The sequence below is a fragment of the Tenebrio molitor genome, chromosome 9 (genome assembly GCF_963966145.1).
Source record: "Tenebrio molitor chromosome 9, icTenMoli1.1, whole genome shotgun sequence".
Classification (NCBI taxonomy): domain Eukaryota; kingdom Metazoa; phylum Arthropoda; class Insecta; order Coleoptera; family Tenebrionidae; genus Tenebrio; species Tenebrio molitor.
In genome coordinates this window covers 558920-573697 of record NC_091054.1, presented here as the reverse complement: position 1 = coordinate 573697, position 14778 = coordinate 558920, and the positions used below count along the sequence as shown (strand labels likewise).

The window sequence follows — 14778 nt, the reverse complement described above, 5'->3', positions numbered from 1 at the left end:
TCGCAAATTGCGACAGAAGTAGAAGCCACAAAGGTCAGACGCTTTATTTTAATGTTATCATTTGTTTATTGAAACAAATATTCGTGGGTGAAATCCTAATGTATGTCTAATATGTAATTAATAAGCCATGCGGAACGTAAGAACTAACATTCCTCCAACGTTATAGTGTCCTTACGTTCCTTATGACTTAAATAACTATTACATTTAATTTGATTTAATTAAATTTAATAGAAAATCATTTTAGCGTATTAATTTTTGTTTATTTGTTATTCGTAATCATACGATTTTTTAAGCAATAAACGTCATTGTATAACAATTTTAAAAAACACAACCGAATTATATTCCTTATTAAACGTTGAAATGCATAAAAGAACCAGTTTTTCATTTGTCAATGAACACCGTTTAAATAAAGGACAAAAACTAATGGTATGCTATAGTCCGGACAAAATAAATGTGAATATTGACTTTATTAAGTCAAATTATTTAACAGCATGTTCAAATAAAAATGTAAAGATAACAATAGTAATAATTTATGATGGGGAACAGACTGATGGTTATCTACCACCACAGTTGCAGGTAGAATTTATTATCGTTACCAACTTGTTAAATAATTTGACTTAATAAAGTCAAGATTCACATTTATTTTGTCCGCACTATACCCTTGTAGACAGGGCTATTCACGTAGGAGTACGTGCTGTACTAACCTGACATGCAACCCAAATTACATTTACATTATAAAAACCATGGCGCCGGTAGTGTAATGTGGGTTGCATGCATGTTAGGCTCCATGTTATTCTGACCATTACCGAAATACGGGCACAGTTTAATAATATTTTAGCATCATCAGAACCACTAATAGACACAGACAATTTTGTTTTTAACTTATTAAATTGTTTGATTTTTCCAAAGAAGGCATTTTTTATCTTTTCCTCCGCACGCGATGCCAAATCTAAACAACAATTTCTTATTTGATTACTTACCGTCTTTTGATTGGTCATCATGTCATTCTTGAAATCGGTAAATACGTGAAAATGACCGAAATTGTATTTCTGTGTAACACAATACAGGGTGATTCACGTAACCCGTTCGTTAGAAACTTTCTGATTTGCCAAAATCGTATTAATACAAAAATTGGCAGCCGACTATAGTCGACTGTTTCAAGTTCAAATAAAATATTTTCAAAATTGCGACACTTCCGGAAATCCACGACATCTTTGTTTTTTTTAAATGGAAAGGCCCCCATTTTGTTTTCACATTTCGATTATGCGTTAAATTTTGTGTTTAGAACGTCCTTCTCTTAATTAACACTTATCTGTTATCGTCTTTGGCTTGTCATTTTTTTCGCAAAAAAGCTGGGTTGCAGGGCTTCATTAAAAAATTGAATTGATAAATAATTGAATTTTTTTTACTGAATTCCCAAAGATTTGGCCGATTTTTTGCGCTATTTGCGACACTTTTTATGTTTCATACGCCTACTGCAATTTTTTAAAACTGATAAACAAAAAATGTCGAAAACTTCATTTTTTTAAAGGGTAACTACCATTTCTGGCACTAAAAATCTAATTTTAAGGCCACTTTTATTAACATTGTGTATTCCTATTTCCAGCCGTTGTGGCGTAATTTCAATTTTTTGAATTAAATATCCTTTTTTTGTATCAAACAATTGTTTTATTTGAATTTTTATTCAAAAATAGCATTGCAATAAATAGTAGATGACAACAGAATAATAAAAAATAAGCAAATTAACAAAAAAATATTTTAATGTAAATGTGTGCACCGTTTTCATTGAATTTTTTTTTGTTAATTTTATTTATTTTTTTTTATTAATTTTGTTATCTACCGTTTATTACATGTGATTTTTGAATTAAAATTCAATTAAAAAGAATACTTTATTCAAAAAATAGAAAACGGCTGGGAATAGGTATACATAATGTTAATAAAACTAGCATTAAAATTAAATTTTACATTTATATCTATTGTCAGAAATGGAAGTTGCCATTTTATTTAATTAAAAAAATTAAGTTTTCGAGATTTTTTTGATTACCAATTTTGAAAAATTGGTAGTAGGCGTATGAAACATAAAAAACTTTTACTAATGGCGCAAAAGATCGACCGGGCCTTTAGCAATTTAAATTTAAAAAAATCAGTTATTTATTTCCAGTAGTTCAGGAGTTATAAATTTTTTAATCAAACCCTGCAACCCCGCTTTTCTGCGAAATAGTAGTTTATTTGATGAGTTTGTGTGTAAATTGGGCCTTTTTTGGCATGCGTGAGCCATTTTAAAACGCGAGTGAAACGAGCGTTTTAAAGGCCCAATTTACACACGAACGAGTTGAATACAACGTTTTTTTGTTCGACGAGCCCCTTAAAGGCTCCAAATCGCTTAAAACCTTTAAAATTAGCTTGACGTTTCGTTTTGACAAGTTATGACATTTATCAAAATCCGTTCACATTGGAGAAAATTCTCAAATTCTGACAGTGTCGAACAAAAAAATACAGGGTTATTATAAATGTTTGTAGTCAACGAGCCCATGAAAACAAATGAAATTTTTTCTTTTGCCGTTCCATAGTTCAATACGAAAATGATACGAAGTAGATTATTATTCTTGACATTAGGAGGTTATGTTTACCTTCAAAAAATTCTTTGAATTATTAACCACAACAGTGAAGATTCGTTTAAAGAGATTGTTCCAACGTTTTAATACCGTGAGTAACAGTGACTTAAATCCATCAAGACGGGATTTGTTATCAAAGTGAATTTTAAAGTTCATATGGTTCAATCCATCTCATACGGACAATAAAATTTAATTTTCTCTATTTCAGTTTTGTAAACCTATCCACTGGTGTTTAACCACAGGTGTGTAGAACTGAATTGTTGCTGTTAAATTATTCAATGGGTACTGCATCATTTTTGTTTTAAAAGTTTCGAGGAAACAATGTTAAGTACCACAAGATTCCAAAACTGTTGATGGAAAATGAGAGAATGAAATCATTGTAAATAGACATTTTATTTATGTGTTATATGGCAACAAATTAAAGCTATTTAACTGTCCAGTAAGGTTTTATTGTTGTTAATGTGCATTAAATGATTTCCAATGTTATAATGTGGAGGAGCAGGATACAGAAGATGGGTGACGTCAGACAGGGGCATGTGTTGATCCAATCTGGAATAGTTGTTAATGAAATAAGCAACAAATATGGAAGAGGAGGTATACTTATTAGTTCTAACGTCTCCCTGAGTACAATCAGGTTATGAACTTACAGCAGGACCACAAGGGCGTAGTAAAGGGGGAGGCCAGGTGGGCCCGGCCCACCCCAGAATCCTTCTGGCCCACTCCAGAATAAAAGTAAAACACATTAAAAACAAGATACATCTGCAATATCTATCTATCATCTGTCTGGTTTAAAGTCTGGCCCACCCCAGCAAAAAATCATTGCTACGCCCTTGCAGGACCATGCCTTGTTGGAAAAGAATGACAAATCCAAAGTTCTGTTATCATTTAGGTTGTTTAAAAACCAGCTGCAATATGCAACATGACATGGATAATCTGCTGGTTTCAGTTCTTGAAACAATGACATTTTATAAGGGTGCAAATTTAATCTTTTCTTCACAATTTTCTGACATGTGCTCAGTGCTACACCTGACTGTGCTGACAGCAATGATGTTCTGGGATTTTGTTCCATTCTCTCTCTCAAAACTTCACCAACTTGAAGCCTTCTCGATGACTTTTCCTTTGAAGCATCTCTAGTTTTGTCTATTCACAATCCATCGAATGTGGGTCATTAAAGATTGTTCCTCTATCTCTAAATTAGGAAACTTTGCGAGATATTGATCCTTACATGATTGCATTATGTTTTCATCTCGTACACCATTTTAATAAAATGAAATAATAATGAAAGTAGTCTGTTCCACGGTGTACCCCATTGCAATCCTAAAAATCCTTTTTATCCTAAAAAAATGTGTTTAGTAGAAACTGATAATTAGAAGAGAGAATTTGGAAGAGAACAGTTAACCTGAAAATAAATTTACTTGAAACTTACAGAATTTTACTAACCTAACCTTGATCACTGTTGTATACTCATCGTCGTCGTCTGTGGTCTTAACACTCTTAACTTTTACTAAAGACTTATTTTGATTCGAAGGAAAAAAATGCGGTAATCAAGTGATTTGACATTAACAGCGACTTTTACCGTTTCAGTTGGTCAGGAGCTCACTCATACCAATATTCCACTAGATACAGTGCAGAATCGAAACAAGGCGGCACAAATTCATGGCCTACTTGGACTACAAACATTTATAATAACCCTGTATAATAAAAATGTGCGCAAATCGAGAGAATATATTTTCCGTGAAATTGTATATAAAAATCTTTAACAACAAATTAACAGATTCAATATTATCAGTTAATCATTCAGGAGCGGTAATTTTATTTGCGTCTTTTATAATCAGTTCCGAGAAAATTTCAGCGATAAGGGGTCAACGAAGAGGCCACGCTCAGATCCCAATTACTCTTACTTAATCTTAAACACAATTAAGAATAAATATAACAAATTTAACTTCAGTGACATAACATCTTCGACACCATGCAAGTGTTATTTTTCACAGTCCTCAATTTCGCGTTAATTTTCGCCCAAAGCCCTCCCATTGACATCGTCGAAGTGGCAATGGGAGTGGTCTCCTCCACAACGGACGCTTGGGACATCGTCGATGATCCCTACGATCCTGACTTGGTCAACAAAACCCAAACCAGAGTAATCGAAGAAATCGGTAAAGCCGCCGAAAAAATACAACAACTGGGCAAACAGGTGCACAGTTCGGTCGGCACCGAAACCATCTCCATGTTAGCGCAAGGCCTAGAGCAGCACGTCCGTCTGGAAGCGCGACTTAACCAGTTCCTGGAACTGCACACCAAAATCGACAATCTTTACAACACTTTTCACAGCTACCTGAGGAATGCGGAAGAGTTCGAGAGACAGACGTTGATGAATTTTGTTAACAATGTTGTCTCGTACGGGAGTGCGACTTCTGTGGTACAAGCACTCGACGAAATCTATTCGTATGTTGTACCAACGAGGAAAGGAGTTACCAGCAATGGAATATTGGAGTTGTTGGTGTATCATCTACAGAACACTCAAGGAGAGATGTTTTGCAACGCGAGGCAGTCGCCTCAACAGGTTTTGTACAGTATCTACAATTCACTCATTTTGACAGAACTGAAAGGGTTCATAATGGTACAGTTCGGCAATATAATGAAAAGGTCGGCTAATGAAGGTGAGATTTACTGTGTCTTTTGTTTGAAGAAAATGTTTCCCTTCTAAAGTGGTAATTTCAATTTAGGCAACTTCATCAGAGAGTCCAACGTTGCGACTGAAGGTTTTCAAACTCGCACCAAAAACATCATCAAGGAAGTAAACACTGTGATGAGACAAGTGCCCAGGGAGTATTGGAAATGCGACCCAAGGAAACACGTAGCAGGTAACAACCACACTTAAGTCACTAGAAAAGAGTACTCATTAGATGTGACTTGCAGAAGAAACTTACGACCAGTTTACTCAATTAATGCAAGGCTACATCGAAAACGAAGTAGATCTGAACAAGGAACGAATTTGTGCTCATGAATGCGGTAGATATCAAAACACCAAGAGCTACGGTTGCTATTATGGCTTTTGCAATTCACAAAGACAATGTCACGGCAATATAACCAGCTGCAGGAATTACGATTACAAATTGTGGGTTTGTCCAGCGGTTAGTATCTTTTGTGTTGTTGTTTTTGTTCTTATCTTGTAAAAGTTGAAGAAGAAAACAGTTTGAGAGTGAGAGAAGGGGATTAAGTTTTGCTATTTAGGATGTCCATTCCCACCGACGTTATGACTACATCACGTACGACAATGGTCTCGTCCACGGTCGAAAGCGCGAATGCCAAACGACGAAGCTTAGGCACTGGGCAAGCTCTGTGGTGTTCAGATGCAGTTACTGCTTCTGCCTGTGCGACGAAGAAGGATCATTCTCTGACAGATACGTCTCTCTAAGAGCTGTCAACGCTGATTATGCCAATAACAGGTTGAGTGGAACGGTTATCATGTTACAAAAATAATGTTTGGTGTTTTAGAGTCGTTACAGGTTTGCGTCTAGTCAAACATAACAGAATTATCCATCTGCAAGTACAAGAAGGAAAATTGCTTCCGCGCGGTAAAATTGACACTTCCACGATGCGCTGGGTACCAGTTGACGAAATGAAAATCGATGAGAACTCCATCGCCGGTCTCGACTATCATACTTTGAGTTTGGAGAAGCGGGCGTTAGATCTGGACGATGTGGTGGCCGAGGAGGACTTCGTACTGACAGGTTAGTTCAGTTAATAAAGAATCTGCAAAGATTTCTCCAATGTTTCTTCACTCCCATCTCATAAATCCAATTCAACTCTAGCTTCACACGACAGATGAGTTTCGCTCTTGAAGTACTTCACATGTCCAGTTGTCGTACTCATTTTGCTCCTGAAAATCTTGCCTTTGACGCAGTATTACAGTGTTTTTCTTCTCGTGAAGAAACTTGTTCAAAACAGTCTTTTACGATTTGGCATTGCAATCTATCACAATAGATCTCCTTTGAAAGCTAACCTCATACATTTTCACTTATAGGAGCAGACTCCGTCGTTTCAAAACCTTGACGGTTTCCTTCTCTCCACTACGTCAGTAACCTTCTTACCACACTTTCAGGTGTGAGATTCAAGACCATCGGCACCCATCTCAATTTTGAGATCCAGGTGACGCCGTTTAATTTCACCACAGGACAACTGATCGATCCTACCACCAGGAGCGTCTACAAAAACAACCCTAGAACAGTCGAGTCGTTCCAAAACAAGAGGTGAAGAAAACTTTTCTATTTTTTGACGTAGTAATTGTTTGTTTCAGGTCGGAAATCAAACTCGTCACTCCAGATGTTCCCATTTTTTCTCCGTTACCGTCGGTTCCTTATTCAGGATCAGATCGTTACATTAAATTTGTCAATTCGGATATCGAAAAGGACGCGGCGCAAACTACTGTTCCTTTCTTGGATGTCCAACCTGTGGAGGCCTTGCAACCGGTGCCCCTGAGTGGGGCCGGGATCTTCTACAAGGGTCGCGAAAGCTACGGCGGGTTTATAACGCCTAAAGTGATTACGTATGACTTCAGTAAACATCTGGAAATTGCGTTGCCGGAGAAAAGAGTGATTGATTCAAACCAAAAGAATTAAGCAGCAAAAAAGAATCTTTGGTTTGAGCATATTTAAAAAATAATTAGACGTTTAGGAGTTGTGCACATATATTATGAAACACCTGTTGTAGTCTTGCGTGTCGAAATAAAAGTAACAGGTCTCGAATGTTATTAATGTTTCTTGTATAAATAAACATCTAGTTGCAATAACCCCTTTTTGTCAAATTTTTATCAATAAACGTACCAAGACAGAGTTTTTATTTTTTTTATAACGCGTGGTTTGTACCAACGAGCCACCACTGGTAAAAAATGTATGGATAAGGAGGAATTGTTAGAAATCGACGCGTCAACAAAATGATGTCTTACTCAAGCAGAAATTGTCCTCTTGAGGCAAACACAATCCGTGTACAATGTTTCATCTCACAGTATTCGTTCTTTTACATCTGGTGTCATCGATCAGTACTTGGGACTTGACCATTTACAACATCTCTTCAAATTATTACGTCTCCAGTGTTAGCGTTTACGGCAATCGAGCCTTTTTAGCCCTCCCGAGAAGTTCTTGCCATAACAACGTCACCAACCCAACACTTGTGGAAGCATCATGGTACAACGAACAGCAAATTTTTCCAAGGTAGGTACACAAATTCTTGGTGGACACCTTTTCGTGATTTTCCCGTAGAAAAAAACCCTTTTTCGTGGAGTCACAAATCTGGAGTGACTGTGACCACCTCCAAGATGTCGTCTCGTTGGACGTGGAGCCTCTACGATCGAGACTGTGGGTTTTAGACAAGGGCAACTCGATCTGCCCACCCAAACTAGTCATTTACAATTTATTCCAGAAAATTAATTACACGTCGGAGGCCCCCCAGGCTGCTCTAGACAAAGTGAACTACATTGTTGTAGACACTGACGTTAAACTGAACGGGGCACGAGGTTATGTGGGGCTAGACGGAACCGATTATCTTTTGGTTTTTTCTTTAAGCCAGTTCAAGTGGTGGCGAATCAATCTGAAATCGCCCAATACTCTGCTGCCCATTTCTACCAAATATCTGGCATTTGCACGGAAAGAACAAGTTTTGTACGTAACGGGGGGTGAAGAGAGAGGGATCTTTTCACTGGACTTGTCACTGATTAGAAGAGAACTAGAGGAGGTAATGCGTAATGACAAAAAAAAATCAATTAAATCATTGCTCTCAGGGTGTGGAGGTCCTTGAGGTAACTTATCTTGGAGAAAAATTGGGAGCGTCTAGTGGATTGGTCACAGATTATAAAAGTGGACTCAGTTATTATCTACCCAGGGATTATGCGGTGGTCCGATGGGATACAAGGTATTAAAAATGAAAAAAAAAAATGTATGCGATGGCCGGGAATCGAACCCGGATCAACTGCTTGGAAGGCAACTATGCTGACCATTACACCACCATCGCACTTGCTCTTACATTCTTTTGAAATTTAGATACAGTACGCTCTACTCTCTTTATTAAAAATTAAAACAGTTTTTAATAGATAGTTCTGACTTCCGACACAAATAATCCCCAATGCGTTCTAAAGCATTAAACGTAAACGTCGACTTATGCAACGCTGTATTATTGGTTACATACATAATATTTGACATTAATTTACCTTACAATCATTACATAACCTCAATTCGTTTTATTCACTATAAAATTTCTCGAATCTGTATTGATGTCATTGCAGCTTACCCAAAGGGACTCATTTTCACGTCACTCACCTAGAATTTGATAAAAAAATGCCCAAATTTCAACGTTCAAATTAAGACAAATTTCAACGTTCAAATTAAGACACATTTGTCACTTATTTTCCAGAAAACCGTCTCAAGCCGAACATTATAACATATTAGCCCAGTCCTACGAGCTCTTACCTTACGTGTCTCAACTGTACACGGGCCCCCAGAACGGGATTTGGGCCCTCGCTAATCCGGCCCGCCCCGACCAATGCACCGAACAACCTCCACCACTACTGAAGAGACGCTTGGTGAAAATACTCAAATACAATGTTCTAATTTGATGTAACTTTATTGGCAATTATAAAATTACATGCACATCGTGTTTATTATTAATCCTGTCATGTGTAGACTGGCAAGGGGTTCTTGGGGTTGACACAGCCACCCATCAGGGTTACCCTTTGCGACGCTCCGCAGCCCACGGTGTTCTGTATGAAATCTGGGAAGTTGCTTTCCAAAATCCTCATCCTTTCGCGCTTGAGATCGGGTATGGCGTGAGTGGAAAGGTAGCACTTGAGGGACTTGTAGACGAGAACAGGCAGACCGGGAGCGAGAGGGAGGGTCGCGTCCCATCTGTACACCTCCGGTTTACCTTCGTACCTGAAGAAAACGGCAGTGCCGAGGTCCGTGCCAAGGATGATGATTTTGCCGTCTTTGCTTCCGCTATCCACTATTCTTCCTGCTGTGCAACCGGCTCTCAAGTAGTCGGTACGGATGGAGAAGACTTTGGGGGACGAGAGATAGGTGAAGATGATGAAGTTGTTACCGCAACCCTTCTGGATCAGCGCGATGTAGAGAACATCTCTCTTTCCGTTTCCGACGACGGCTTTGGGCAACACGACTCTGTACCCTTTGTTTCCGGCGACGTCGAACACTAGAATCGATCTGGTGGCAGCATCGCTGACGTAAGCATAAGGACGTCCGTCACACGTGTACTCCACTGCGATGTACTGAAGCCGCGACGCTTGCGCCACCAATCCAGACAGATCCAGAGTCTTGACCACCTTTCCGGTCCTGAGACTGATCGCGACGACTTTCGGGGGACAGCGTCTGATTGGCGTTTCGAGAGTGTTGACTACGCCTACGTCTAACACCCACAGGATCTCGTTGGCGTCGGCGAAGATGTCCACGACTGATTGGAGAGCGTTGCAGTTGCCTTCCTCTTGAGTTGACCAACACGGGAACGGAGTCAGACTGGCCTCGCACCCTTTGTGCTTCAGCGACAGTTTAGCCAAAGTCGCAGGGACTCCCGCCTTGTATCTGGGCAAAGCTACGATCACGTCGTCCTTGTAGATTTGGGCCCTGGTGGCGATGGCGTTCTTCTGGATGAAGCGTCCCGACGATCTGTAAATGGACTTGGTGGCCAAGTTGGGCCATTCGAAATTGCCTCCCGTCCATTCCACCGGTCTCACGATTTCCTTGTCGCAGGTGGCTTTAACGCCCACCAAGACCAAAGAGGACAAGACGAGGGTTGGCAGTATCATCTGGAAAAGAACAAATGAGTGAAGAGTCTTGCGGGTTATCGCTGGTTTACTTTCTGGAGCTGGAGGAAAAAATGATGAAAAGTTTGGGACCTGCACGTCTTTTATTGGGAGACCAGAGGTCGCCGCAAACGTGCTTCGGGAGAGGTCGTTGACACGCGAAGGTCGAATCTGAGTCGACGATTTTCGCAAACAGGGTCAGAGCATTTTCCAAACAAAATATTGTTTTTGCGGGCATGCTCGCAAGAAAAACAATGACAGTCGTGAATATAAATGACTCCAAGAGGAGGACTCTTCACTCAGTGTGTTTCTCGCATCTGTTGTGGTAGAGTACAGGTACCACCTCTTCGTACAAGCGTAGCGTTCGATTATTAAGAAGTGAGAATTTACAGGGCCATGTGGACTCCTTCGATCTTCGCTTTCTTGGCAGTCTTTGTCACCGGAATCAACTCTGACTGCAACAAGAACTTCATCCCTGATCTCAGTTACAAGCTCAGCGGTACTAATCTCGCCTTCCCTTGCGAGGCCACCAAGAACATCTACCTTCAGACTGGTCGGTACGTCCCCAAGAACGTCATCGGTACCAGAATCCAGATCTTCAAGGATGACGCCATCGTCGCTCTTCCGCGGTTCAAACATGGCGTCCCCTTCACCCTCGCCAAGTTTTCTCTGAAAGGACGCGGTTGCCACGCCACTCTCGAACCCTTCCCGTGCTGGTCGATTCAAGAAGAGGGTAACTGCGACGCCCTCCAGAACGTCGTCGACATCTTTCTGGACCCTCTGGACATCCTCTGGGTCCTGGATTTGGGCATCTGTAACACTCTGGAGCAACCGGTGCGACGCTGTCCTCCCAAAATCGTCGGAGTTAACGCCATTAGTGGTCAAGTGGTGAAGATTGTGGATTTGTCGCCGTTCATGACTCCCCAGAGTCGCTTCCAATACATGATCGTGGACTACTCGAAAGACGGCAAGGCTTACGTCTACGCCAGCGACGCCGGAACCGGGGGAATTTTGGTTTATGACGTTTTCGGAGGGAAAGGCTATCGCGTGGTACTACCTGCTGCTGCTAGTGCTGGTGGAAACAAAGACGTACTTTACCTGGCCTTGGCGAGGAAATCCTGCGGAAATGTCTTGTATTTCACTTACCTTTCGTCTCCCAGACTCTTCTCCATCAAAGCGTGCTACCTCCAAAATGGCCAAGCCAACGGTGCTATTGTCGACGTTGGTGCCAAGCCCCCCGGTACCAAAATTGTTCTCTTGGGAACGGATAACGGTGCCGCCGTCTTCTTCAGATATAAAGGAGAGTCGGACATTTACATTTGGAACACTGACACCGCTTTCAAACCTGAGAACTTCCTTTTGGTACAACGAGGTGGAGACTGTAGACTGTCCACACAGGTGGTTCCTGGATACAAGAGGCTCATGTGGGCCATCGAGAGTAACTTCCATGATTACATTTGCAATACTGTTGGGTGCTTGGGGGCGTCGATGGCGGTCCATCCTCTTATCAAAACTTGTGATTGATGACAAAGCAAAGTTGTGGTAATAAACTGTTGAATGTTATATTCGTGTTTCATTTTTAATGGGTTTATACGTTTTCGTCATGAGAAAAGTAAAAAGCATGCGAGAAATATGACACAAATATTTCCAATAGATAACACGTAATTTGCGGAAACTGTCAATTGTTGTGCTTTTTTAAAGCGTAGATTAATTGGAGCATGTTGACAGCTAACCTAAAATTTAAAGCCAAAAAAATCTTTCTTTTTTTCTTTCTTTGTAATGTTTTACATTAAAAATAGAATAACTTAACGGTTCTTATTCGCAAAGCAAATATCTTAAGGGCACCCTTTGCTGAAAACAAACACGTTCAATTATGTCCCGATTAAACATAAACAAATGTCATTCGGCGGGAAATTCAAACTTTACACTGTTCTAGATAAACCGTGTAATTTTTCCAACGCCTATTCAGCCCAGGATTTCACTTGAACGCGATATTAAATATGTACTGCGAAAATGTGAAATGCAGAAATTAAAAAAAATATTAAAATATGTCAATTTCTTCCTGTTATGAGAATAACAACTCTACATTTCTGTAATTATAAAAAAATAATATGTGCAGAAATGGTGGATGCGCCAGGAAAGAACGACCAAACAGAAGAAAATATAAGATTGCAGATTGTTTATTTTGAAGTAAAGTCGAAATGTCACGTTTTAAATACAAAGTGTTTCAAAATGATTGTGGTATCGCACCGGAAAAAATTGTTTGCCACCTTTCGACGATAAGGTCCCGCACTACACTACACCAAACATAACCTGGCAGACGGTGGCAAGTGTCAAATATCATTTCTGTCATTCATTGCCTGTTGTCAATATTCACAAATTGACGAGAAAGTGAAATGATGGTTTGAGTTTACCCAACGAAAGCTAGTCAAAACATTTCATTATTCTAAGGAGTGGTAATTGGTTTAACCCCTCCTATACCTGTCATTTTGACGGTTCTTGATAGTTGGTATCACTTTTCAAGTATGCGTCAAAATTTTATCTTTACTTCTAACTCTATCAGACAATGAAATTTTCTTAATTAGTGACTTAGTTAAAGACAATCACATGATTTTTTTCAAGTTGAATATTAAGGTCACATGGCACACGACGAGTACATAAAAATTGTAATAAAAATAAACATAAAACACTTTTTCCACTTTCTCCAAAATAATAAATAATAACAGACCGAAATTCGTGAATCATTTCTTTCTGGTTAAATAGCATACGCTACTCGTATTTGAGTACAGTAACAATTACCGTATGATAATTTGGCTCAAAACTTCCTGAAAAGTGATTGTTGTTGTCAGTTAAATTACATGATCCAAGTCTAAATAATAGCGTCAGTGATAACGTACGGAAACGTTTTCAATTCGCTAAAATAGTTTAGTTGCAAAACTAACAAGGTTTACAACATGATGCCTCATCACTCACCCGATTTATCTTCAATCGAAAATATTTGGTTTACGATTGAGATACGATTGTGTAACATACTCGTACATCATCTGATCCACAAATTGTCAATAAAATTCCACAAACACTTGAAATTCTTCAGGTAGATATCTTAAATTTTCTTTTTTTTGCGGCACGTGTGTACAAATTAAACGAAGTATTCTGGTTATACTTAACTTTTTACGTGTTTAAAAATTACTGAAAAGCAAGTCGGGATTAACTTTCGTAAAATAATTAAATGCATTTATGAAATGTTATATAATTAAAAAGTAGTTACAACTGCTTAGATTCTTACTGAAGCATAAGGAAGTCACAAATTAATTAATTTGAATATCGAATTAAACGTATCGCTTACAAATGTCGCAACCAGACGTTTAAGTTACTAAAATATCATAATTAGCATCAACAATCTATGACACAAATATCCGAAGAAGTAAACAGGAGCGAAACGCTTTCAATGAAAGGAATGAAGAATTTTTGAATCATAAATTTGATTTGTTCTTTTGCATTACTCAATATCTAAACAACATTAAGTACCTTCATTTTGCCAATTAGCACTCTAATTACAACATACAATTATTGGTGGTGTTGACCAGATAATGTTTAATTTATGTCCATTTCTTGTAATCACGTAAGTTTTAAATTTCTGATAGGCATATCGGAAGCAGTCACCCAAAATCGATATAATTAATGTTATTTGTCAAATGAATATTAATGGATAATTTTACTCGAATGTAACACGTTCACTGGCACGATTTAAAACTGTTTCAAAAAATGACACCCCAGTTTTTGAGAAGGAAAATTTTGAAAACTTTTCGAGTGATTTATCGGCGTAAAATTGGAAAGTTATTCGTTCTCGCGTAATGTGCAATAAATAAATGCAAATTGATTTTCTGTATCAAAGATTTACTGTTATTGACAAAGTATAAAATCGAAGATCCACTTTAGTTAAAAATTTACATGGTTGTGTTCAAAATTGAGGATCATTTAAATGACTTAGTTATGTGATGATCACTTACATAAAATAGTTGTTTAGTTTTCAGACGCTTTTAAACTTACACAGTTTGATGAGATTCAAATCTGGAACTCCTGCTGGCGGGAATGTCGTGCCACGTGAAGAATACAAAAACCATTGGGTCTTTATATTTGCAACTTTACAACCCCAGATTGTAATTTCTTGAGTTTATGTGACATTAACAATATGAGTATTATATTCTCTTGTATTTAACATCTCAATTAATGCAAATTATTGCTGATGGAAAGTTATTTATCGTGATGTAAAATAATTAAATAAATATTAAACAGCGAACACCTGGAGAGAAACATTGCCAGTTACTCTTTATCATGTTAAAGTTCAGATTTTAACTT

The 14778-nt window shown here is 38.6% G+C and overlaps 4 protein-coding genes, 1 long non-coding RNA gene and 1 other non-coding gene across 6 annotated transcripts; 3 read left to right on the top strand and 3 right to left on the bottom strand.

The window, feature by feature from the left end:
- Positions 1–2989: 2989 nt before the first annotated feature.
- LOC138137850 (uncharacterized) lies at positions 2990–4356 on the bottom strand. The gene is made up of 2 exons (XR_011161896.1): positions 3216–4356; positions 2990–3164 (listed from the first exon to the last, which is right to left on the bottom strand). It is a non-coding gene; the product is annotated as an uncharacterized lncRNA (long non-coding RNA).
- Positions 4357–4498: 142 nt separating this feature from the next.
- Positions 4499–7447, top strand: LOC138137845 (uncharacterized). Its single transcript, XM_069057415.1, has 7 exons — positions 4499–5272; positions 5339–5476; positions 5532–5746; positions 5847–6061; positions 6111–6346; positions 6718–6865; positions 6913–7447. The coding sequence occupies exons 1-7, from the start codon at positions 4585–4587 to the stop codon at positions 7232–7234; spliced, it is 1962 nt and encodes a 653-aa protein (XP_068913516.1). The 5' UTR covers positions 4499–4584; the 3' UTR covers positions 7235–7447.
- Positions 7448–7538: 91 nt separating this feature from the next.
- Positions 7539–9256, top strand: LOC138137849 (uncharacterized). Its single transcript, XM_069057420.1, has 4 exons — positions 7539–7825; positions 7874–8345; positions 8392–8522; positions 9021–9256. The coding sequence occupies exons 1-4, from the start codon at positions 7605–7607 to the stop codon at positions 9220–9222; spliced, it is 1026 nt and encodes a 341-aa protein (XP_068913521.1). The 5' UTR covers positions 7539–7604; the 3' UTR covers positions 9223–9256.
- Positions 8550–8621, bottom strand: TRNAG-UCC (transfer RNA glycine (anticodon UCC)). Its single transcript has one exon. It is a non-coding gene; the product is annotated as a tRNA-Gly (tRNA).
- Positions 9218–10615, bottom strand: yellow-g2 (L-dopachrome tautomerase yellow-g2). Its single transcript, XM_069057417.1, has 2 exons — positions 10473–10615; positions 9218–10422 (listed from the first exon to the last, which is right to left on the bottom strand). The coding sequence occupies exon 2, from the start codon at positions 10420–10422 to the stop codon at positions 9280–9282; it is 1143 nt and encodes a 380-aa protein (XP_068913518.1). The 5' UTR covers positions 10473–10615; the 3' UTR covers positions 9218–9279.
- A 200-nt stretch (positions 10616–10815) lies between these two features.
- Positions 10816–11943, top strand: yellow-g (L-dopachrome tautomerase yellow-g). Its single transcript, XM_069057418.1, has one exon. The coding sequence runs from the start codon at positions 10816–10818 to the stop codon at positions 11941–11943; it is 1128 nt and encodes a 375-aa protein (XP_068913519.1).
- The last annotated feature ends 2835 nt before the right edge of the window (positions 11944–14778 follow it).